This window comes from Pogoniulus pusillus, chromosome 38, assembly GCF_015220805.1.
Source record: "Pogoniulus pusillus isolate bPogPus1 chromosome 38, bPogPus1.pri, whole genome shotgun sequence".
NCBI lineage: Eukaryota > Metazoa > Chordata > Aves > Piciformes > Lybiidae > Pogoniulus > Pogoniulus pusillus.
The window spans coordinates 6,408,896-6,430,153 of record NC_087301.1 but is presented as its reverse complement, the minus strand read 5'-3'; the positions used below and the strand labels follow the sequence as shown (position 1 = coordinate 6,430,153).

The window sequence follows — 21,258 nt, the reverse complement described above, 5'->3', positions numbered from 1 at the left end:
CTCTCTGCTGGATCAGCCCTGCCAGGGGCTGCCAGCAGGCTCAGCCACCCGGCCCAGAATTCCTCCAGCTGGCTAAAAAGAGACAGTTCTGGCCAAAGCTTCCCCTTCCCCCAGGTCGTTCCCACGAAGCGGAGCTGTTCGCAGCATCGCCTGGGTGAAAGGCGGCGCCCAGCAGCGCTGCTCTGCGTTCCCACTGCCACCCGAACCCCTTCCACGCAGATTCACCCTTTCCAGCCCATTTTCCACCGACGCCTCCACTCTGACCTCACGAGTGCCGGAGCTGGAAGCAAGCAGCTCCTCTCTGCTTCCCCACTCCTCACCCTGAGTCAGAGGCTAAGGCTCTGTCAGCGCAGGAAAAGTACTGGCACAGCAGGCACAAAGCCACCCCTCTGCTCACACTCCTCCGGGCTGGGATTTGGAAGGAAACCTGACCTCAGAGCTGAGAAAGCTTCCAGGTCAAGTTTCAGCTCCCAGCTCAGCCCTGCGGGCAGCAGCACAGCCGAACAGAGGGCAGCTGTTCCAGCGCAGGTATTTCCCCGGCCCCAGGAGTCCTGCGGGATCCAACCTCCTCCTGGCATGGAGAACACTCCTCCTGCTGCCACCCCTCTATGTGCCACCCCAGCACACAGAGTCACAGAGTCAGCCAGGCTGGAAGAGAGCTCCAAGCTCAAACAGCCCAACCTAGCACCCAGCCCTGCCCAACCAACCAGACCATGGCACTAAGTGCCCCAGCCAGGCTTGGCTGCAACACCTCCAGCCACAGCCACTCCACCACCTCCCTGGGCAGCCCATTCCAATGCCAATCACTCTCTTTCTGGCAAGAATTTCTTCCTAACATCCAGCCTGAACCTGCCCTGGCACAGCTTCAGGCTGGGTCCCCTTCTTCTGTCCCTGGGGGCCTGGCAGCAGAGCCCAACCCCACCTGGCTACAGCCTCCCTGCAGGCAGCTGCAGGCAGCAATGAGCTCTGCCCTGAGCCTCCTCTGCTGCAGGCTGCACCCCCCCAGCTCCCTCAGCCTCTCCTCACAGGGCTGTGCTCCAGGCCCCTCCCCAGCCTTGCTGCCCTTCTCCAAACACCTTCCAGCACCTCAGCAGCTCTCTGCAATGGAGGAGCCCAGAACTGGACACAGCACTCCAGGTGTGGCCTGAGCAGTGCTGAGCACAGGGGCACAAGAACCTCCCTTGTCCTGCTGCCCACACTGCTCCTGAGCCAGCCCAGGATGCCAGGTCTGCCTGAAGCCAGCAAACCTGCAGCCACTTCATGGCAGCAGCCAGCAGTGAATGCTGCTGTTTGGCAAAGCAGGAGCCTGTGGAGCTCAGCATCCTCTGCCATCACCCAGTGCCAGAACTCAGCCCTGGCCACGCTCAGGGGGTCCCCAGGCACTCCTGTGTGGCGCTGACCTGCACAAAAGCCAACCTCTCCCCACCAAAGGATGGGCTCTGCTCAGGATCTGCCAAGCTCCAGGCTCAGCAGCAGCCCTGACTCAAGGGGGGAGGCTGAAATCGGAGCCACAGGAACGACCTCTGCTCAAGAGGCTCAGCCTCCTGCACTTGAAGCAGCTGAAGTCACCACCCCAGCTTCCAGCAGCAGCTTTAGGAGGGGGACAACAGCAGCCAAGCCCTGCACACAGCAGCAGCTGGGGTGCAAGCTGTCACACCTGGCACTTGAAGGCACAGAAGCAGCCCTCAGACAGGCAAATGTCACCCAGCTCCCTGTGGAACTGTCCAAGAGGTGGAAAGGAACTGATTTTTAACTAGCCCCTGAAACTTATCTTCCCTCTCAGCCGGGCAGAAAGCCAAAGCTGCACCAAAAACGCAACTGGACTCACCCCAAGGTCTCACCACAGCCTGACTCCTGAAACCCACGGAGCACAGGAGCCCAAGGCCCTCCACGGCCTGGCTGCAGCACGTCCAAAGGACTCCCGCAGCAGCCAAGGGCAGGGGAGCCGCAAGGGGCCGGGGGGGATGCAGCCAGGGCTTGCCTGCTCGCCCGGCCCCGCTTCCACCCTCCTCTGCACCCCGCAGCGGCTCCCGGCCGAGTGTGGGCACCGCACGGGGGGATGCAGGAAGCCCACCCCGCTCAGAGCAGGGAGTGACAGCAAACCCACGGCTGCTGCGGCGAGATTTACGCTCCTCACGGATCTCCTGCCCTGCTCCAAGGACTAAAGCAGCAGCCAAGGCTGCTGACCAGGAACGGAGCCCGAGCCTGGAGTCCCCTGCACGGCAGAAGCCCTCCCTTGTGAGCCCCTTCTCGCCGTGCTCCCTGCGGTCTGTGTCCCGGCCCCAGACGGCTCCGAGTCCTTCCTTCCTTCCCGGGAGGCTGCCGGAGGTGCCTCTTAACGTCAGGCGGCATCCCCCCGACCCCCGCTGCTCCACGGTCACCCCGAGAGAAGGAGCCAAACGGAGAGCGGATCAGCCGCAGGACCGCCCGCGACAAAACCCCGCCGAGGGCGGCGGAGAGCTGCGCCCGCCGCGGTGCCGCCGAAGCCGCGGCCGAGGCCCGGGCCCCGCTGACAGCTACCGCGGCTGGCCCCGGTTCGGACCCACCGCCCCGCGAGGAACCGGCCTCGGCGCCGGGCAGGCAGCACGGCAGGCCCCGGGCAGCTCCGGCGGGCCCCGGCCGAGTCGCTGGCGGGCTGGGGGCCGGCCCCACGCCCGGCGGGCAGGGCTGCGTTCCCCGGCAGCCCCTTTCGGTGGGGGTCTCGGTGCCGGCAGGCCCAGAGCGCGGGTGGAAAGAGGCCCCCACGCGTGTCGGGCCGCGGCGGGCCCCTCACCTTGGCGCGGGTCACCAGGTGCGTGGCCAGCTTCACCACGGCGAAGTTGCCCTTGCCGATGGTCCGCTCGATCTCGTAGTAGCCGATGCGGGCGGGCCCGGGGGGCCGCGGGGGCGGCGGGGCCGGGGGCAGGCGCGGGGCCGGAGCGGGCCCCCCCGCGCCGCTCGCCGCCGCCGCCGCTGCAGCCGCCGCCGCCGCCGCCATCTTGCTGCGAGGAGCAAACCCCCCCCGGGGCTGCGGCAGCGCGTGAGCTCACCCGCGGGGGGGCGGGGGGCGGGCGGCTGCCATGGCAACCCCGCGGGGCGGGGCCCTGACGCCAGCGCCGCCGTGACGCAGCCCCCGCGCCTCGCCGCCCGCCGCCGCCGCCGCTCCCCGCTGGCTGCCGGGCGGGGCGGGGCGGGGCGGGGCGGGGCGGGGCAGGGCGCCCCCGCGTGGCGGGGGTGGGGAGCGGCGCTGCGGCTCCCAGGTGAAATGGGTGAGGGTAGGAGAAGGCCAGCCCCGGCCCGGCCGCCGTGACGTCACAGCTCGGTGCTGACGTCACCTAACGGCTCCTTCCCGGCTCCTTTCGCACTCGAGGGGGTGGCGGAGGAAGGGAACAGAACAGGCCGCGAGGTCTCTGGGCAAGCCTCACCTCGCCTGGCAGGCGAGAGAAGGGCGCCTATGACGTCACGGCCGGGAGAATGACGTCATGGCCAAGCGGCCGCTGCCGGGCGCCGCCTAGAGGCCGCTGCGGGCGGAGCGTTGGGCGGGACTTCCGGCAGCGCGGCCGGAAGCGGCTCTGCGGGGGCGAGCAGCGATTGGCTGCTGGCGGCGGCGGAAGCGGAAGCGGCGGCGGCGCAGGCGCGGTGCGGGCCCGGGCCGCGGGGAGGGAGGCGCCGCCCGAGAGCGCCATGGAGTCGCGGGGGGAGCCGCAGCCGCCGTGAGTCCGCCGCGACGGGCCCGGCCCCGGCCCCACCGGGGCAGCCGCCGCTAAGCTGCCGTCATCTATCCGCCCCGCGGAGCACAGGCTCGGGCCGCGCCCTGCGGCGGAGCTCCGCGGGGGTCCCCGCCCCGCGGGAGGGCTCCTTCCCCCCCGTTGCAAGCAGGGCTGGGCGCGGGAGGCCCGGGAGGAGGCAGCCTAGCTGCCCCGGCACCGCCCCGGGCGGCGGTCTCGCCGTAACGGCGATGGAGGAGGCAGAGCGGGGGCGGCGGCGGGAAGCCGCCCGCGATGAGCGGCACACGGGGCCGGGGGAGAAGGTCCGCGGCTGTCACCTCCGCCCAGCGAGGGGCAGCTCCCTTTCAGCCCAGCTCCTTCGGGGCTATCGCTCGGGCGTGTTTGGCCCTCGGGAGAAGGGCCGGGCTTCGCGCCAGCCCGGGGCGGGAGCTGGCAGCGGGAGGCCGCTGTCCGGTGCTCTTCCCGATCGGGATCCACTGGGATCAGAGCCGCTGTGATGCGCTGGCTCCTGCAGCCAGATAATCCACCCGCACAGCGGAGCTGGGTGGCTGTAAGCTGGATCTCTGCGTGCTCATAGGGGCTAATCCTCAGGGTGTTGGCGTTTACTATTGCGGCGTCAGAGCCGCGGGTGGCCGAGGGCTGCTCCTGCATCCCCACACACCAGCGCCTTGCCTCTTAGCACGCCGGGGTCATGCCCCAGCACCTCCAGCGGGTCGACATAAGACTACCTGTAAGGTCTGGGTGCTAGGCTGGCCTGGCTGATCTTAGAGGTCTCTTCCATCCTGCTTGATTCTGTGATGACTTCTGGAGGGCTGCAGAGTCACTCTGGCAGGCGTGTGTGCTGTAACAGCTCTTTAATCGTCAGCCAAGAGTCGACCCACGCAGGATGGGGCATGGATTGTCCCCTGTGAGTGGTAGGAAGTGTTCTGGTTTCTGGCCAGCCCAGTGCCAGCTGCTAGAAGTGGCTTCTCTGCCATCCTCTCCCCGCAGGAACAGCATGAGCCAGGGCAGCTCCAACCCGGCCGCGGTGCCGCACGCTGCTGAAGATAGCCAAGGAGATGACAGGTGGATGTCACAGGTGAGGCTGCACAGGGGTCATGCAAGGTTGCATCTTCTTTCTGGCTGCCCCTCAGAGCCCCAGAAGCTCTGCTGCCCCGAGGCTGGCTCTAAGCCCCTGTCTGGTGGTGGCAGAGCGAGGTGCAGAGCAGGGTGGCTGCACGACCTGGACGCTGCCCTCTGAAGCAGGTGCTCCAGCTGACCCAGGAGGCAGGGGAATTGCCAGCCCCTGTGGTAAGCAAAGTGCAGAGCAGGACTTCCCAGCAGGTGGAGGGAGCGACAAAGGGAAGGTATTGGGGCTGCCTGTCCCTGGCTGCTGCACGTTCTTGAGGCAAGCAGCCTGTGGAGGGAACAAGATGCTCCTCTCACCACCAGCCGGGTGGTTGCTGGGGCTGTGTGGTTGGGAGGAGTGCCCAGCACCTCATGGGTTAACCCAGAGAAGAGTGAGGAGGGGATGGCAGCAGAGGAAACTGGTTAGGCAGCTGTCCCTTTCGTCCTGCTGATCAGGTGCTAATCACCTCGCTGCTTGCTTTTCACAGCACAACAGGTTCGTTCTGGACTGCAAAGACAAGGAGCCCGATGTGCTCTTCGTGGGGGACTCCATGGTGCAGCTGCTGCAGCAGTATGAGGTATTGCTGGGCAGGAGGCTGGGAGGGCTGTGGGAATTGGAGCACTTTGCTCTAACCCAGTATCTGCTGCTCACGTGTGCTATGGACAGCTTCTGCTGCTCCAATTTTCCTGGCAGCCCTTCAGGTTTGTTCTGCTGCTTCTTTACCTACCCAGGGCTTGTGCAAAGCCTTGCCTGTCTGTAAGGCGTTTGCTATCTTGCCCCGAGGTCATCACTGCCCTCCTCCATCCTGGCAGCCTCTTGCTGCTTCCCTGAATCTCAGCTTCCAGACTCCTCCTGAATTTTCCATGGGGTATCTTGCATGGCCAGACCACATCTGACCCCCCTGGCACTGGGGCTGCAGCAGGCAGTGGCACTTTGGCCTTAAGCTCTGTTGAGGCAACAAAGAGCTCTGCTGCTCCATCCTGGTGGCATCTGGGCAGATTTGCTTTGGCAAGAGCTGCTCCTCTCTCCTGGCTTGGTTACTGGGTGATGAAAAAGATCCCTTCAGATCACAGATCCCTTTGTCAGGTGCCCTGTGCTTGAGGAAGCTCAGGACATGGGAGCCTGCTGCAGATCCAGCACTCTCTGGGATGAGTTGGGCAAAGAGCTGCTCGAGGAAACCTCCTCCCCTGGGGCCGACGCTGAGTGCTTGAAGCTCAGCAGCAGCTCCATCTGCTCCGCACCCCCAGCAAAGCCTCACCCTGCCTTAAGTGCCCTCTGTGGAGCTGAAATTTGAGAGGAGGTGTCCAGGCTCCTGGGGACATCTCTTGCCTTTCTGGCAGGCCAGGATGCTGCTCTGAGGTGCAGGTTGCCTTCTGATTGCAGATCTGGCGAGAGCTCTTCTCACCGCTCCACGCCTTGAACTTTGGCATCGATGGAGACACCACAGGACACGTTCTATGGAGGCTGAAAAATGGTGAACTGGAGAACATTAAACCCAAGGTACCAGCAGAAAAACTGAAGTGGGCAGCCCTGTGCTGGCTTAGGAGAGAGCAGTGCAGAAAAGAGCGAGCCAGTATCTGAAGGGGGCCTACAGGAAGGCTGAGGAGGGACTATTGACAAGGTCTTGTAATGACAGGACGAGGGGGAATGGGTTTGAGCTGGCAGAGGGGAGATTTAGGCTGGATGTTAGGAGGAAGTTCTTTACAGTGAGGGTGGTGAGACACTGGAACAGGTTGCCCAGGGAGGTTGTGGAGCACAGAAGCACCCAATGTGATCAAAGATCACATTGAGTGCTTCTGTGCTCCACAACCTCCCTGGAGATGTTGAAGGCCAGGTTGGATGGGGCCTTGAGCAACCTGCTCTAGTGGGAGGTGTCCCTGCCTGCAGTGGAGGGTTGGAGCTGGCTGATCCTTGAGGTCCCTTCCAACCTAGACCATTCTATGATGCCATAAGTCAGCATGGATTTATGAGGGGCAGGTCCTGCCTGGCCAACCTGCTCTCCTTCTATACCAAGATCACCTGGCTGCTGGATGAGGGCAAGGATGTCAATGTTCTATGCCTAGAGCTTGGAAAAGCCTTTGATGGTGTTCCCCATGAGGTTCTTGCAGACAAATTGGCTACTCGTGGCTTGGCTGAGCACACTGCTGGATAAGGCACTGCTGGGCAGGAGGGCCTAGAGAGTGGTGGTCAGTGGAGTTCAGTCCAGTTGGTGGCTGGGCATTGGTGGTGGTCCTCAGGGATCCATGTTGGGACTACTTCTGTTCAGCATCTTTATTGACAACCTTAATTCAGGCACAGAGAGTGTCAGCAGTGAGTTTGCAGATGACACCAAGTTAGGTGGCAGTGCTGATTTGGAAGAGGGTAGACAAGTTCTTCAGAGGGACTTGGATAGGCTTAGATCCAGCAACAGGTGAAGGGGACACAGTCTCAAGCTGTGCCAGGGCAGGTCTAGGCTGGATGTTAGGAGGAAGTTGTTGGCAGAGAGAGTGATTGGCATTGGAATGGGCTGCCCAAGGAGGTGGTGGAGTGGCTGTGGCTGGAGGTGTTGCAGCCAAGCCTGGCTGGGGCACTTAGTGCCATGGTCTGGTTGGTTGGGCAGGGCTGGGTGCTAGGTTGGGCAGGATGAGCTTGGAGGTGTCTTCTAACCTGGCTGATTCTGTGATTCTTTGAAGGGGTGGTGAAGGTGCTGGGGGAGGGATGGTGAAGGTCAGGCTCCCACTCCCAGCCTGCTGTTTAACCCTTCACAGTCCTTTCACACAATCCTGGCCCAGCCCCGGAGGAGCTCAGGCTGTGCTGTACAGCTCTGCCTTCCCCTTTCTGAGCACTGCAGGCTCCTGCAGCTGTTTTGGCCAAGGGGTTCTGAAATGGGATGGGAAAAGCTCCAGCAGCACCAGCTCTTCATCCCTGCAGCTCCTCAGCAGCTGGCATAGCTGCCAACTGTAGCCCTCCTGCAGTCTAAGCCTCCAGCCTGGCTCTTCCTGCAGCTGGCTGGTGGCAGATGATGCCTGGGCAGGGCTCTCAGGGTCAGCACTCCCACTCTGACCTGTTGTGGGAAAGCTTCAGACCTTTTCTCTCCTCCTAGGTCATCGTGGTTTGGGTTGGGACCAACAACTACGACAACACAGCAGAAGAAGTAGCAGGTGGGATCGAGGCGATCGTGCGCCTGATAAATACCCAGCAGACACAGGCCAAAGTGATCGTGCTGGTAGGTGTCCCTCGTGTGCCAGGGGTGACAGCAGAGAGCTCTGAGCAAGGGCTGTGCCCAGGACTCATACTGGGCAGAGCAGCTCTGTCTCTGCCTCCCCGCTGGCACCTGCTGTCCTGCCAGGGATCATCCCCTTAGCGGTGTTGCTGTCCCACCTAAAGTGTTGTTGAAGTTGTCCTGGTAGGAGACAGTACCTGCCTGGGTCAGGGCTGGCACTGGGAGTCCTGGCTGGCCTCCTTGTGTTGGCAGCTGAGCTGGTGCCTCTCAGTGAGGTGCTGGGAGATGGCAGGAGCTGGGAGGTGTTAAGGGGTGAGGAAGGCAGTGCCTTTCTGGCTGTGCCTCTCAGTGAGGTGCTGGGAGATGCTAAGAGGTGAGGAAGGCAGTGCCTTGCTGGCTGTGCCTCTCAGTGAGGTGCTGGGAGATGGCAGGAGCTGGGAGGTGTTAAGGTGTGAGGAAGGCAGTGCCTTTCTGGCTGTGCCTCTCAGTGAGGTGCTGGGAGATGCTAAGAGGTGAGGAAGGCAGTGCCTTTCTGGCTGTGCCTGCAGCTCTCCTGACCCTCTCAGCTGCCCGGGTCAGAAGGGACAAAGTGACCCAAGGGCCAAAACTCCTCTCATCTCACAGCCTCAGCTGGCACAGGGAGCAGGCACTGCTGCGCCACCGGGGCCGTGCGAGCTCCTCTTTGCCTCCCTCTTGTGCCAGGGCTTGCTACCTCGCGGCGAGAAGCCGAACCCCCTGCGGCAGAAGAACGCCAGGGTGAACCACCTGCTGAAGAGCTCCCTGCCCAAGCTGCCCAACGTGCAGCTGCTGGACGTGGATGCTGGCTTCGTGCACTCGGATGGCACCATCTCCTACCACGACATGTTCGACTTCCTGCACCTCACCGGGGGGGGCTACGCCAAGATCTGCAAACCCCTCCACGAACTGATCATGCAGCTGCTGGAAGAGACCCCCGAGGAGAAGAGAGCTGCCCTGGCCTGAGCAGCTGCCCCGGCGTGAGCAGCATCACCCAGCCCATCAGATCAGTTCTGTCACTGGCACTACAGAATCCTTCTTTCTTAAAGCACTTTCCATGGTAGAATGTGGCCGGAGGCTCGTCCCTAGTGTTTGGAGGGGGAAGGCTCATCCTTAACTGGTCTGTACACACCCGAGGGCCGGCTTGCTTGGTTTTATTGCAGGAGGAAATTAGCTGGAGGAGAAGAGTTTTACTTTTAAACCATTCCTCATTTCAGCCAAGAACAGGACTCTCGCTCTGTGCCCCTCCCGTGTCTCGTTGCTCTGTGGTTGTCCTACTGCCCCCTGCAGCCTGCGTGCCCGCCCCGCTGCTCCCGGGCACCTCGCTCTGTCTCAGCCTGCCTGGCAACAAGAATCACATTCCACTGGCCAAAGGCCACAGCAGGTGAATTTTTCCAAACCTGGCTCCACCTTTTTGTGGCTTCTTTTTGGGGTTGTTTTTCCTTTGTTCTTTTGCTCTCCAGGGGGTTTGAGCTGCCCCCGTCTTGCCCTCTCAAACTGGAAGTCAGAAGCTTAAGCAAGCAGAGGTTTAACCCAGCTCCTCTTCCACTCCCAGGCTCTTCTTCTCGTGCTTCTCTCTCCTCCCATGCAGCCTTCCCCAGGGCCCTGGTTGCTGCTGGCTGTCCTCCTCCACTCCTCTCCCTGTGGGGTGGTGCTGGCTTTTGGCAGCTGCTCGGGTTAGGATTTTAACTGCCCAGTAAACAGTCACTTCCTCACTGCTCTCATCCCACCGAGCTGCCTGTGCCACAGAGCCTCTTGCAGTGCTTTTCCTCCTTCTTTTGGCTTTTAAGTATGACTCTTAGATCTCTTTCTTTTCCTCCTTCAAGGGCCACCCCCACAGCAGCCCTTCTCTGCGAGGCCTAAATCACTCCTGAAGCTTTACAGATTCCAAGGTGTACATTTCTTGATCGCTTTTGTCTTACTCGTGTCAGCATTGTCTTGGAGCAGCTCCAGCCTCTCCCAGTAAGCAGTGCAGTCAAGGTGTAGCTCTTCCTGCCCCAGACACTGCTCCCTACCTCCAGCTGAGACAGCTGGAGGGGCCTGTGGCACTCCTAGAGGGGCTGCTAGGATTTTGAGTTGGATCTTTTGTTGTGAGGCTGGTTGTAGTCTACTAATGATCATAGAAAATGCAGAAGGTTCTCTTTTTCCAGAAGGAAACTGGTTTGGACCCAAAAGGCCGAGCCCCAGACGGGTAGATAAGCACTGCTGTTCCTCCTTGGCCTACCTGCTGCAGCTGGAGCTCGGCGCTGCCATGCTGACCTCACTCTGCTGTAGCTCACCCGGTGCCAGCAGCGCAGCTCCCTGCGCTTCCCCTGTGCCAGCAGGATCTGCATCCTGGCAGGTAAATCAGAGAGGAACAGGCAGTGCTTAGCAAGCTCTTCACCCCCTGATGCCTGTGAGGGGCAGAGGGGGGTGGTGGTGGTGTGTGCAGGCTGCCTGCTGTGCCTGCCGCAGCCAGCGAGGAGCAGAGGTGCTGGCTGGGGTCGGTCTGCCCTTGGTTGCCATGCAGGGTGCTGCTGTTCCATGCCTTCTGTAAGCTAGGATTAAGGAATCCTTTCATGTCCCCATGACACCCTCCCCCTTCCTCCTGTAGGTTTGATCCCAGCAGGATTCCTGCCTGGATTGCATGTGTAGTGTGTGTTTTGTTCCCAGTGTATGTGATCTGCACACAGACGTTGGCGAGGCGAAGCGCTGTGCGTGCCAGGGTCAGCAGCGGGCAGGCTTGGCCAAGGAGGGATTGCCAGGCTGCTCCCCGGGGGGGCTCTGGGGGTCTGCAAGTGAAAGGAATCCCCAAAAGATGCTTGCTGGAGAAGTTGAGGCAAGGGAGAGTGGAAAATCAAATGTTACAGTAGGCTGCAGTGGAGGATTCTTTGGAGGCTTCTCCCAGCCCCGGGAGAGCAGGCAGGGCAAGGTCTGCTCCCCGAGAGCCTTTTGGGCTTTAGGCTTGTGCAAAGAGGTCCTGTGCTAGTTGGATCTGTCTGTCCCTGCTTCCCTCCCCGCTGCCTTTGGCTAGAGAGATGCTGCCCAGGAACTGCTCTCCAGGACAAGGCTCTGACTCCAAGCTCCTGGCCCATGAGTCAGCTGCTCTTGGCAGGGCACCGAGGGGCCTGGGAGCTTTGGCAGCTCTGAGCCTGCTGCAGGGTGAGCAGGGCCAGCTCTGATGAGCTGAGGTGCCACACTTGTGCTTGCTTCAGTGCTCACTACCCCCTCTGCTCCTCTGCCCATCTCCAACCCCGCTGGCAGTGCCAAGGGGAAGCCAGGCTGGCATCCTCTCTGCTGCTGCCTTGTAAGAGCCAGCTGAGGGCTGTGAGGTTCTCCCTTCTCCCAGGCCTTGTGCTGACAACCTTGTCAAAGGAACCTTCAGTTCCAGCTCTGGGTGACCAATGTCCCTCAGGGTTGAGGCTGGGCTCCCATGTCCTTGTGAAGGGTGGGCTGGGGAAGAATCAGCCCTGGGGTCTTCTCCCCTCTGCTGAACCCGCGGTGGCCTGTGGCAGCTCTGAGCCTCCCACCTCTCCTTGTGAGCATCTTCAGCTTTGGGTATTGCAGCAGAGGGGAAGCCGAACAAAAGGTGTGGGAACACAGCAGGAGCCCCTTGGAGCTTGCCGGGGCGGGAGGATGACCGCAGAGGATGGGCCGGGTGAGGAGGAGGAGGGGAGCCCAGACCCTGCGTGTAGCGAGGCTGCAGCCTCCCCTTGCTGCCTGCCCCCTCCCCCCCTCCGCCCCGCGGCCTCCCCTGGGACAGAGGCTGTGAGCCTGCGGTGCGGGGCTGCGGGGGGCGCTGCCTGTCCGTGCGTGTCGCGATATAAACGTCGATGTTTCACCCCAGCCTGTGCCAGTCTGTCTGTGCCCGTGTCTGCTTCCCTCTCCGTGTCGCTGACTCCTCCTCACCTGTCTGTGGGCGCCGGGGAGGTGCTGCCCTGCATGGAGCCACCAAACCAACTTCCCCCCACCCCCACCCCACACTGCCTTCCCTCCGTGGGGTCTGCAGGGCCTGGCTCAGCTGCAGCCTCGCTCCTCCCGGCCCAGCTGCTCTTCCCTCCCGGCTCCTGCTCTGTTTTTCCTCTCCTATCGCCGTGCAGAGCGTGGGTCCTGTACCCTGGCTGGAGCCAGGTGCTGTGGGTGAAGGGAGCTGGCATCGGCCCTGGATGGGACATCAGCTTGTGCCCGGTTGCTCACTGGTTGCTTTTTGGTGGCCCCACGCAGCCCCCCACTCACAGTCATCCTGGAGCTCCAGCAGCTGCTCGGCAGCCCTATGCAGTTCTGCTTCCAGCTCCTGCATGGGCGTCTGTCTGTCTGTCCCCCAGCAAGTCCTTCCATCTGCCAGCAGCGTCACCGCTCCTCACCTGGAGACAACCTGCAGACTGTCTGGAAACGCTTCGGGACCCTCCCTGAGGGGACCTGTAGAAATAAAGTGCACAATAGCAGCAGTGCTTGTGTCTCTTTGCCTCCATCCCGCAGGGCAGGGGCAGCCTGGGCAGGGTAGGGGCAGCCTGAAAAGCAGCCTCTGTGATGAGAAAGGGCTTCTCCGTGCCCCCCACACGAGGATGGTGGTGGCAAGCAGGCTGGGCTGGTGGTTTGGGCAGGCACCCTGTGCCCAGTGAAGGATCTGGAGCAGGATTGCCTGCTTTGGTGAGCCGAGCCGAGCCTGGCACGGCTCCGGCGTTGCACACCCAGCGTTTCGGCGGCAGCTCGGCTGGTCCGACCAGAGGCGGTGCTGGCCCAGCCCAGCTGTGGCACGGCTGGGCACAGCTGGTCGGAACGTGACTACCACAAGGTGAGGGCTACTGGCCCCACTGAACACCTCCCCGTGCTGCTGGGCACGGTGCCTACGCTGGGGAGGCCTCGCTCATAGCCAGTCCCCTCCTTGTGCTGGGGGGCACAGGTCCTTGTGCCATCGCTTGGGGTGGGCAGCAGTTGTCCCTGGGTGGGCAGCAGCTGTCCCTGGGTGGGCACATCGCCCTGCAGGGTTGGGGCTCACTTCTGGAGTCTCGTTTGGGATGGAGCTCTCCCGTGAGGCTCATTACGGGGCAGGGACTCGCCCGTGGGAGGGCGATTCCCATACAGGTGCCCTGTGAAGTCCTATGGGGGCCAGGGGGCTCCTCTGCGGGGTCCCAATGGGGCAGGGCTGTGGCTTCCCCAGCAGACCCCCCCCTGCCCATCAGGCTCCCTTCGGGAGCGGGAGCTTCCCCTGCGGGGTCCGCAGGGACCGGGGATTCCCCGCAGTGCCGGGGCTGCCGCCGGGGCCGCTCCCCTCGGGCCGGGGCTGCCCGCACCCGGGCCCCGCCCGCCGCCGCCGCCGCCGCAGCGTCACTTCCCCGGTCTGGCCCTTCACCGGGTGACGCTGCGTGACGTCACCGCCGGTCCGTGTTTACTGCTGCCGTGTTCCGGGAAGATAGAAAGTACCGGGGACCGCCACCGGGCACCGCCACCGCGGGGATCCGGCGCAGACCACCGGCAGCGGGCACCGAACACCGGGATCGTCCCTCAGCGCTCGTCCGCAGCGGAACCGGGCTCGGCTCGGTCCCGGGCAGCGGAGATCGGGGCAGCGGGGCCAGCGATGGGGCTGGGTGCCCGGGTGCGCCCCGGCTGACCCGTCCCGTCCCGCCCCGGCGGACCTTGGCCGGCCGGGGAACGGCCGGGGATGCTGGCGGGATGCCGGGCACCGGGGCGGCCGCGCTGCTGGTCCCGGCAGTGCTGGGCTGGGCTCTGCTGGTCTGGTCCCTGCCGCCCACCCTGCCCCAGCCGCTGTCGCAGCCCCGTGAGTCCCGGCATATGGTGGAGACCGAGGCCCTCTTCGACATCTCCTACACCGACTGGGTCAACGCCAGCCTGCTCCATATCTACGCCTTCAACCACAGCGTCCGCAGGAGCTCGGTGAGCTGCGCAGCCGCTGCCCCCTCGCCCCTTCCCCGGGCTCCAGCGGGCCTCGGGGGCTCCGCTGTCCCCAGCTCGGTCCCCGCCTCGCCCGCAACCTCTGCCACGAGGGCCGAGCAAAGTCCAGCCTGCCGTGGCCGGAGCTGCCCTGCCAACGCCGGCTCCTCCGCTCTGCCCGCAGACCGAGGGCGTGCGGGTCTCGGTCAACGTCCTGTCGGAACGCAAGGACCTGCCTGTGCTCTTCGTGGTGAGGCAGAAGGAAGCTGTGGTCTCCTTCCAGGTGCCGCTCATCCTCCGCGGGCTGTGAGTAACAGCGGGGCGGGCACTGAGCTCCTGGCCAGCCGGGCTGGAGGGCGCTGGCGGGTGCCAGCGGGCAGGGCTGGGGGAGCAGTGGGCACAGCGCCCCTTTGCCCATGCAGGTACCAGCGGAAGTACACGTACCGGGAGGTGAGCCGCACGCTCTGCCAGCCCCAGACCAAGGCGGAGGTGGAGACACAGAACTTCTACGTGGATGTCTCCACACTGTCCCTCAATGCCTCCTACCAGCTGCGGGTCACCCACGTGGAGAACTTTGTGCTGCGGTGAGGACAGGCCCACAGCCCTGTGCCCGCCCTGCCTGCGGGACCCTGGGGCCCCTCACCTGCCAACATCTTTCCCCTGCTTCTCCTCAGGACGAATGAGAAGTTCAGCTTCAACGCCACAGCCGCCCAGCCGCAGGTGAGGAGCAGCTGGCGCGGCATGGGGGAGAGCCAGCCCCGAGGGCGGGCAGCATGGGCACCAGTGACTCTCTTTCCCCTCCCCAGTATTTCAAGTACGAATTCCCCACGGGAGTGGACTCGGTGATCGTGAAGGTGACCTCAGCCATGGCCTTCCCCTGCTCTGTCATCTCCATCCAGGACATCCTGGTAGGTTTGGGTGGTGGGGACCCTGCCCGGGTGAGCTACGGTGCCCATCAGGGCTGACAGCCCCTCCACCCCCACAGTGCCCTGTCTATGACTTGGACAACAACGTGGCCTTCATCGGGATGTACCAGACCATGACGAAGAAGGCAGCTATCACGGTGCAGGTGGGCATGGGACTGTGCCATGAGGCTGTGCCACTCCTGGCCCCTGCCCGGCTCTGGCAGACAGGGTTTGCAGCTCTCTGGGGGAGGCCTGGCTGACCCCCATCTCTCACCTAACTCTCACCCTGGCATGACTGCTGCAGAAGAAGGATTTCCCCAGCAACAGCTTCTACGTGGTGGTGGTGGTGAAGACCGAGGATGAGGCGTGTGGGGGGGCACTGCCCTACTACCCTCTCTCCAAAGGCGCCTCCCCAGGTATGCCCGGGGAGGGGCAGGGAGCAGCACGTCCCTGCCACTGGGGGCTGTGTGCTGGGGACAGGGTGGGGAGCAGCAGGGCAGAGGGCTGAGCCCCTGGCCCCTGCCTTCCTGCAGATGAACCTGTGGACCAGCACAACCGGCAGAAGCTGCTGGAGGTGATGGTGTCGCCTGCCATAACTTGTAAGCTCTTTGGGGCTGAGGGGGTGCTGGGCCCCACAGGGGACCCCACAGCAGGTCCTGGGGGCTGCCACTCCCCCCTGAGAGCTTGTGTTGGCTCTGCACAGCGGAGGCCTACGTCAGCAGTGTCCTCTTCTGCCTGGGCATCTTCCTCTCCTTCTATGTCCTCACGCTACTCATCGCCTGCTGGGAGAGCTGCCGGTGAGTTCTGGCCACCCCATCCCCTCTGGGTGCTGTGCCACGTCCTCAGTGCAAGGTCCTTGGGGGTCCTTGGCCTTGCTGTGCCATCTGCCCCTGGCCACTCGTGGCTGTTTCCCTTGGCAGGCAGCAGAAGAGGAAGGGGCTCCTGGCAGCCATGGACTCGCCCAGCCTGGACACGGGTGAGGGACTGGTGGCAGCAGCATGGGGTGGGGCCTGCTGGGGCAGTGCCAGGAGTTCCTCACTGTCCCACTCAGCCCTGCTTGTCCCTCAGCTCTCTGGGCACGAATCCTGGTGTCAGGGGCACAGGGTTCTCTTGGGGCTTGGGTTTCACCACTCTGCCACTCTGGGGCTGACAGGGCTGTGCTGGGGCTTGGCCACCTCACCAAGTCTGTCTCTTTCTTTCCACGGCTTCCCGGGGACTCCCAGCATCCCTACTGGGTAGGTGCCAGCATCTGCTCTGTCTTTGCCTGTGAGCTCCCTCCCGTGCCAGGGCAGGGATGTGGGGTGCTGCTTTGTGCCAAATGGCTGGGTAGGGGTGCCAGGATAATGCTGACAGGGACCCTCCTGTCTTGCAGGGCACAGCCGCAGCATCCCCGACTCCTTTCTGGGCCATTCTCCCTATGACAGCTATGGTTATGGCTCCTTTGGTGAGTGCCAGGCACTGGCCCCTACCTCCCAGGCTGGCAGCAGGTGGCTGTGCCCACTGCAGCCGTGCCCACTGCAGCCATGCCCACCCTTGTGGTCGCCCTTGCAGGGAACGGTTCCTCCAGCAGCACTGAGGGTGTCACAGACAGCATGGGCTCGGTAGAGGTCACCTACAGCTACATGGGTGAGTCCCAGGGCAGCGGTGCAGAGGCTGGCATGACTGCAGCCCTGCAAAGCTGGCACACCTGGGTAGTGCCCAGGCTGTCCCAACAGTGCTTAGCTGCTGGCAGGGTCCCAGCTCTACCTTTCCATCACCCAGGAAGGGTCTCTGTGTTGCCAGCCCCTCCATGCAGGCCCCTGGTTGGGTCTCCATTGGTGCTGGAGATGGACAGGCATCGGGGTGCCCCCCGAGGCTGGCACCACTCCTGTGCCCCAGTGACTCTGGCTTTCCTTTGAAGGGCAGGAGCAGTTCAAGCGGCGCACACCCTCCACCCCGATGAGGCCGCTGAGCATTGCCATGGGTAGATGTTGGTACTGGGCAGGGATGGGCCAATCAAGCCAAAATCTGCCCTGCCCCGAGCTTGTGCCTGTGGCACTGGCACCCTTGCTCCCTCCCCCCTCCCTCCAAGCAAGGGCAGCTGCCCAAAGTCCCCACAGTGGGCAGAGCAACATCCAAGGGGCTGTGGGGCAGGACATCATCCTTCTGGCCCCACGCTGCCCACAGCCTGGCAGAGCCCTGGAGGGCCAGGGCACGGCGCGATGCCCACACTGGCACAGCCAGCAGGTGACCCCAGCCTAGGGCAGCGCAGAACTCAGCAGGGAGCTGGAGCCTGTTGGCGAGGAGGTGTCTGAGCGGTTAATTGGGGGTGATTTGGGCTGGCCGGGGGGGTGCCGGGGCGGGGGGCGGAGGGGCTGCGCTGACGGCCGCGGCTCGGCCGCAGGGGAGCGGTCGCTGGAGAACGTGGCCGGGCGGCAGCGCCTGGACTCGCTCAGCTCGGTGGAGGAGGATGACTACGACACCTTGGCCGACATCGACTACGACAAGAACGTCATCCGCACCAAGGTGCGTCCCGCTGCCCCCCGCCCCGCTCCGCTGCCCGCTGCTCCCCGCCCGCCGGCCGGCCGGGACCAGCCCCTCCAGCTGCCCCTTCTGCTTCCAGCAATACCTCTGCGTGGCTGACCTGGCCCGCAAGGACAAGCGAGTGCTGCGCAAGAAGTACCAGATCTACTTCTGGTGAGTGGGGGGCAGCAGGGATGGGGGGCACGGGGCTGTGCCTGAGGACCCCCTGACCCCCGCTGCCCCTCCCAGGAACATCGCCACCATCGCTGTCTTCTACGCCCTCCCTGTCATCCAACTCGTCATCACCTACCAGACAGTAAGTGGGGCTGTGCTGGGGGCTCCTGGGGGCTCTGGGGTTGCTCCCCCGCTGCCATGGGGGGCGTCCTCCGTGTCCCCCATGTCACCACCTGCTCTCACCGTGCCCACATGCAGGTGGTGAACGTCACCGGCAACCAGGACATCTGCTACTACAACTTCCTCTGTGCCCACCCGCTGGGCAACCTCAGGTGGGTTTGGGGCGGGGGGGACAGTGGACGGCTGGGGGTCCCGGGGAGGGAAGGAGGTCCCCAGCACCCACATCAGGACCGTCCTCTCGCAGCGCCTTCAACAACATCCTCAGCAACCTGGGCTACGTCCTGCTGGGGCTGCTCTTCCTGCTCATCATCCTGCAGCGGGAGATCAACTACAACCGGGCGCTGCTGCGCAACGATGCCCACGCCCTGGTAAGGGACAGGGATGCCCGGGGGGAGGGGGGTGGTGGCGGGGGCGGGGGGTGTGTCTCAGCTTCTCAGCGCACACCACATCCCCTCCCTCACTTCCCACCCCCCCCCCCAAGGAGTGCGGCATCCCCAAGCACTTTGGGCTCTTTTACGCCATGGGCACAGCTCTCATGATGGAGGGGCTGCTCAGCGCCTGCTACCACGTCTGCCCCAACTACACCAACTTCCAGTTTGGTGAGTGCCTCCCTCCCGGGCCCCCTCTGCCCGTTTCGGGGCCGCCTACTCCTAGCTTACCCACTCACACACCCCACCCCCCCCCCCCCGCTGCAGACACCTCCTTCATGTACATGATCGCGGGGCTCTGCATGCTGAAGCTCTACCAGAAGCGGCACCCAGACATCAACGCCAGCGCCTACAGCGCCTACGCCTGCCTGGCCGTCGTCATCTTCTTCTCCGTGGTGGGCGTGGTGAGTCCAGGAGCGAGTGCCCACGGAGGGGGCAGCTGCTGGTGGCCCCCCCACCGCTCACTGCCTGCCGCCCCGCAGGTCTTCGGCAAGGGTAACACAGCCTTCTGGATCATCTTCTCCATCATCCACATCGTGGCCACACTGCTGCTCAGCACTCAGCTCTACTACATGGGGCGCTGGAAGCTGGGTGAGGTGGGGGGGGGGGGGGGTGGAGGCACCAGGGAGGGCAGGATGGGTGGGGGCAGCCCAGTGGACACCCCCCCCCCCCCATCCAAAACTCGGGGCATGACCTCTCCTCTCTGCTGCCTGCAGACTCAGGCATCCTGCGCAGGATCCTGCATGTGCTGTACACGGACTGCGTCCGGCAGTGCAGCGGACCCATGTACGTGGTGAGTGCTGGCGCCGCGGCTGGTGGCACTGGGGGTCCTCGGCTCTGCAGCGACCCCAGCTGGGAGCGCTGCCCCCTCCCCAGGCCCGCCCCTCATAGCCCCCCTCCCCCTTTGCAGGATCGGATGGTGCTGCTGGTCATGGGGAACATCATCAACTGGTCGCTGTAAGTGCAGAGCCAGTGCATGCCCGACCCTCTGCTGCTCCTCCCAGCCTGGCCAGCGGTCCCCATCCCCGCTGCCACCCCTGTGCTGCCCCTGCAGCATGGCCCTCGGCTCTGTCCCCTCTGCTGGGGCTGGGCTGAGGACAGCCAGCTCATGGCAGCTGCGAGCCAAGCACGGCATGTCCCTGCTGTAGTGGTGGCAGTGCCAGCGTCCCACATGCTGCCCGATCCCCCAGGGGCTGCTGGCGTGTCTGGGGACAGCAGGGTGCAGGGGGCATGGCAGAGGGTACCTGTGGGCTGCGCTGACCCTGCTGCCTGTCCCTGCCCCCCCAGTGCTGCCTACGGCCTCATTGTCCGCCCCAATGACTTTGCTTCCTACCTGCTGGCCATCGGCATCTGCAACCTCCTCCTCTACTTCGCCTTCTACATCATCATGAAGGTGCGAGCCAAGCCCCCTGGCCTGGCTGTGTGGGTGGCTGTATGCCCAGCAGGGAGGGCACGGATGGGCATCCCTGCCAGCTGCTGCCTCCCACTGACCCTGACCTCTCCTGCAGCTCCGCAGCGGTGAGCGCATCAAGCTCATCCCCTTGCTCTGCATCATCAGCACCTCGGTGGTCTGGGGCTTTGCCCTCTTCTTCTTCTTCCAGGGGCTCAGCACCTGGCAGGTGAGTGGGAGGGTGGCACAGCAGGGCAGGTGAGGTGGCGAGGGGCTGGCACAGTGACGGCTGGCCCCGTCCCCAACAGAAAACACCAGCTGAGTCCCGGGAGCACAACCGCGACTGCATCCTGCTGGACTTCTTTGACGACCACGACATCTGGCACTTCCTCTCCTCCATCGCCATGTTTGGCTCCTTCCTGGTAGGTGCTGGCTGCCCTGGGCACGGCTGCCTGCTGCCTGGCTGCCCTGGCTCACCGTGGCTGCCCTGGCTCACCGTGGCTGCCCTCACCCGCAGGTGCTGCTGACGCTGGACGATGACCTGGACTGTGTCCAGCGGGACAAGATCTACGTCTTCTAGGGGCCTGCAGCCGCTCGCTGCCCTGGCACCGTGCCAAACGCTCCCGGCAAGGGGGGACCCGACACGATGGTGCCTGCCCCTGGGGAGGGATGCCCGTGCTGGGGGTTGTTGCCAGCCGCTCCGTCCCCCTCCCCGCCGCACAGCCTGGGGCTCTCCCGGTCGTGCCTCCTTCTCGTCGCTGTTCATCCGTCCCCAGGCTGCTCGTAGCCAAACTGGGGCTGGGCAGCTGCTGGGCACCTGTGCTTGGTGACAAGTGACACTGGAAAAGGTGCTGCTGCTGCTCTGTGTCCGTGTGCCCGCGGTGGCGGGGGAAAGCGCCGTGCCCGCAGCCCCGGGGCCCCCCGAACACGCGGGTGTGGGCCTCTCTTCAGTGCCTGAGTCGTATAGGTGGGAGGTGGGGGGCGTGCGGCCGCGTTGGCCATGAGGGTGGAAGGGGGAAGCTGCCGCTCGCATGTACCGCAGGGTCCCCAGGGGGGTGTTGGCCGCTCTCTGTCCCCTCCCCCCCCCGCCGCTCCCCGCGGGTCTGCTGGGAAGGGACTCGCATTAAAGTGTCTGCACTTTGCTGCTGCCTGCTGCCTCCTGCCTGGGCACTGGGAGGGGCACTGGGAGCAGCTGGCCCTGCCTGCTGTGGCAGCCACGCTCTGCTGCGGCATCAGCTTCTGCTTCCCGGCGCCACTTTGGATGCAGAAGCAGAGCTGCTGCTCCCTGGGAACACCCCCCACTCCCCCACCCCCGCTGTGTGACGTGGGGGCTGTGGAGGGACGTCTGGGGATGGCTGTGGGATAGGATCAGAGCTGAGAAGGTTGGAGAAGACCTCCAAGAGCATCCAGGCCAACCATCAACCCAGCACCACCATGGCGTTAAACCCTGTCCCCAAGTGCCACGGCCACAGGTGTCTTGGACACCTCCAGGGACAGGGACTCCACCACCAACCTGGGCAGCCTGTGCCAATCCCTGACCACTCTTGCAGCGAGGAAATTGTTCCTCCTGTCCAGTCTAACCCTTGCCGTTTCCTCTCTTCCCATCGCTTGTTCCTTGGCCGAAGGGGATGCTCAGGTGTGATGCCCACAGGATGCCAGCACCCAGTGCCATCCCCAAGTAGGGCACAGCGTGGGCTGGGGGTGCCACGCGGGTTGCCGAGCCCTCCGTAACAACCCCCCGGGGAAAGCGGCGGGGGGGGGGGGCGACGGGCGAGC

General features: G+C 64.0%; 3 protein-coding genes across 6 annotated transcripts in view; 2 read left to right on the top strand and 1 right to left on the bottom strand.

Annotated features, from left to right (window-relative positions):
* SIK3 (SIK family kinase 3) overlaps positions 1 to 2,904 on the bottom strand; it is an 82,041-nt gene extending 79,137 nt beyond the window's left edge. Inside the window, 1 exon segment of the mRNA XM_064173385.1 lies at positions 2,774 to 2,904. The gene's annotated coding sequence lies outside the window, so the exon portion shown is untranslated.
* Positions 2,905 to 3,585: 681 nt separating this feature from the next.
* Positions 3,586 to 12,459, top strand: PAFAH1B2 (platelet activating factor acetylhydrolase 1b catalytic subunit 2). Its single transcript, XM_064173032.1, has 6 exons — positions 3,586 to 3,692; positions 4,698 to 4,785; positions 5,303 to 5,392; positions 6,199 to 6,315; positions 7,898 to 8,020; positions 8,720 to 12,459. Exons 1-6 carry the CDS (start codon positions 3,664 to 3,666, stop codon positions 8,996 to 8,998), a joined length of 726 nt encoding a protein of 241 aa, XP_064029102.1. The 5' UTR covers positions 3,586 to 3,663; the 3' UTR covers positions 8,999 to 12,459.
* A 928-nt stretch (positions 12,460 to 13,387) lies between these two features.
* Positions 13,388 to 20,624, top strand: SIDT2 (SID1 transmembrane family member 2). Of its 4 annotated transcripts, XM_064173112.1 has the most exons (28): positions 13,388 to 13,906; positions 14,088 to 14,209; positions 14,326 to 14,487; positions 14,578 to 14,623; positions 14,710 to 14,811; positions 14,889 to 14,972; positions 15,113 to 15,224; positions 15,342 to 15,407; positions 15,512 to 15,605; positions 15,729 to 15,784; positions 16,032 to 16,043; positions 16,181 to 16,252; positions 16,360 to 16,434; positions 16,709 to 16,771; positions 17,192 to 17,313; positions 17,411 to 17,484; positions 17,560 to 17,626; positions 17,743 to 17,816; positions 17,909 to 18,032; positions 18,146 to 18,263; positions 18,360 to 18,496; positions 18,575 to 18,683; positions 18,809 to 18,885; positions 19,003 to 19,049; positions 19,380 to 19,485; positions 19,601 to 19,711; positions 19,791 to 19,904; positions 20,000 to 20,624. In XM_064173112.1, exons 1-28 carry the CDS (start codon positions 13,685 to 13,687, stop codon positions 20,060 to 20,062), a joined length of 2,631 nt encoding a protein of 876 aa, XP_064029182.1. In that variant the 5' UTR covers positions 13,388 to 13,684; the 3' UTR covers positions 20,063 to 20,624. The 4 variants fall into 4 exon arrangements, with proteins under 4 accessions (XP_064029182.1, XP_064029183.1, XP_064029184.1 ...); XM_064173113.1 differs by lacking the exon at positions 16,032 to 16,043; XM_064173114.1 differs by lacking the exon at positions 16,709 to 16,771.
* Positions 20,625 to 21,258: the final 634 nt, after the last annotated feature.

Excerpts from the sequence above, each read along its gene's own strand:
- PAFAH1B2 (XM_064173032.1), top strand. The coding sequence starts at position 3,664 with ATGGAGTCGCGGGGGGAGCCGCAGCCGCC. Across the intron at positions 6,316-7,897 it reads TGGAGAACATTAAACCCAAG|GTCATCGTGGTTTGGGTTGG; the intron begins GTACCAGCAGAA and ends CTCTCCTCCTAG. Across the intron at positions 8,021-8,719 it reads AGGCCAAAGTGATCGTGCTG|GGCTTGCTACCTCGCGGCGA; the intron begins GTAGGTGTCCCT and ends CTCTTGTGCCAG.
- SIDT2 (XM_064173112.1), top strand. The coding sequence starts at position 13,685 with ATGCCGGGCACCGGGGCGGCCGCGCTGCTGGTCCCGGCAGTGCTGGGC. Across the intron at positions 14,812-14,888 it reads TCTCCATCCAGGACATCCTG|TGCCCTGTCTATGACTTGGA; the intron begins GTAGGTTTGGGT and ends CCACCCCCACAG. Across the intron at positions 19,486-19,600 it reads CCTTCTACATCATCATGAAG|CTCCGCAGCGGTGAGCGCAT; the intron begins GTGCGAGCCAAG and ends CCTCTCCTGCAG.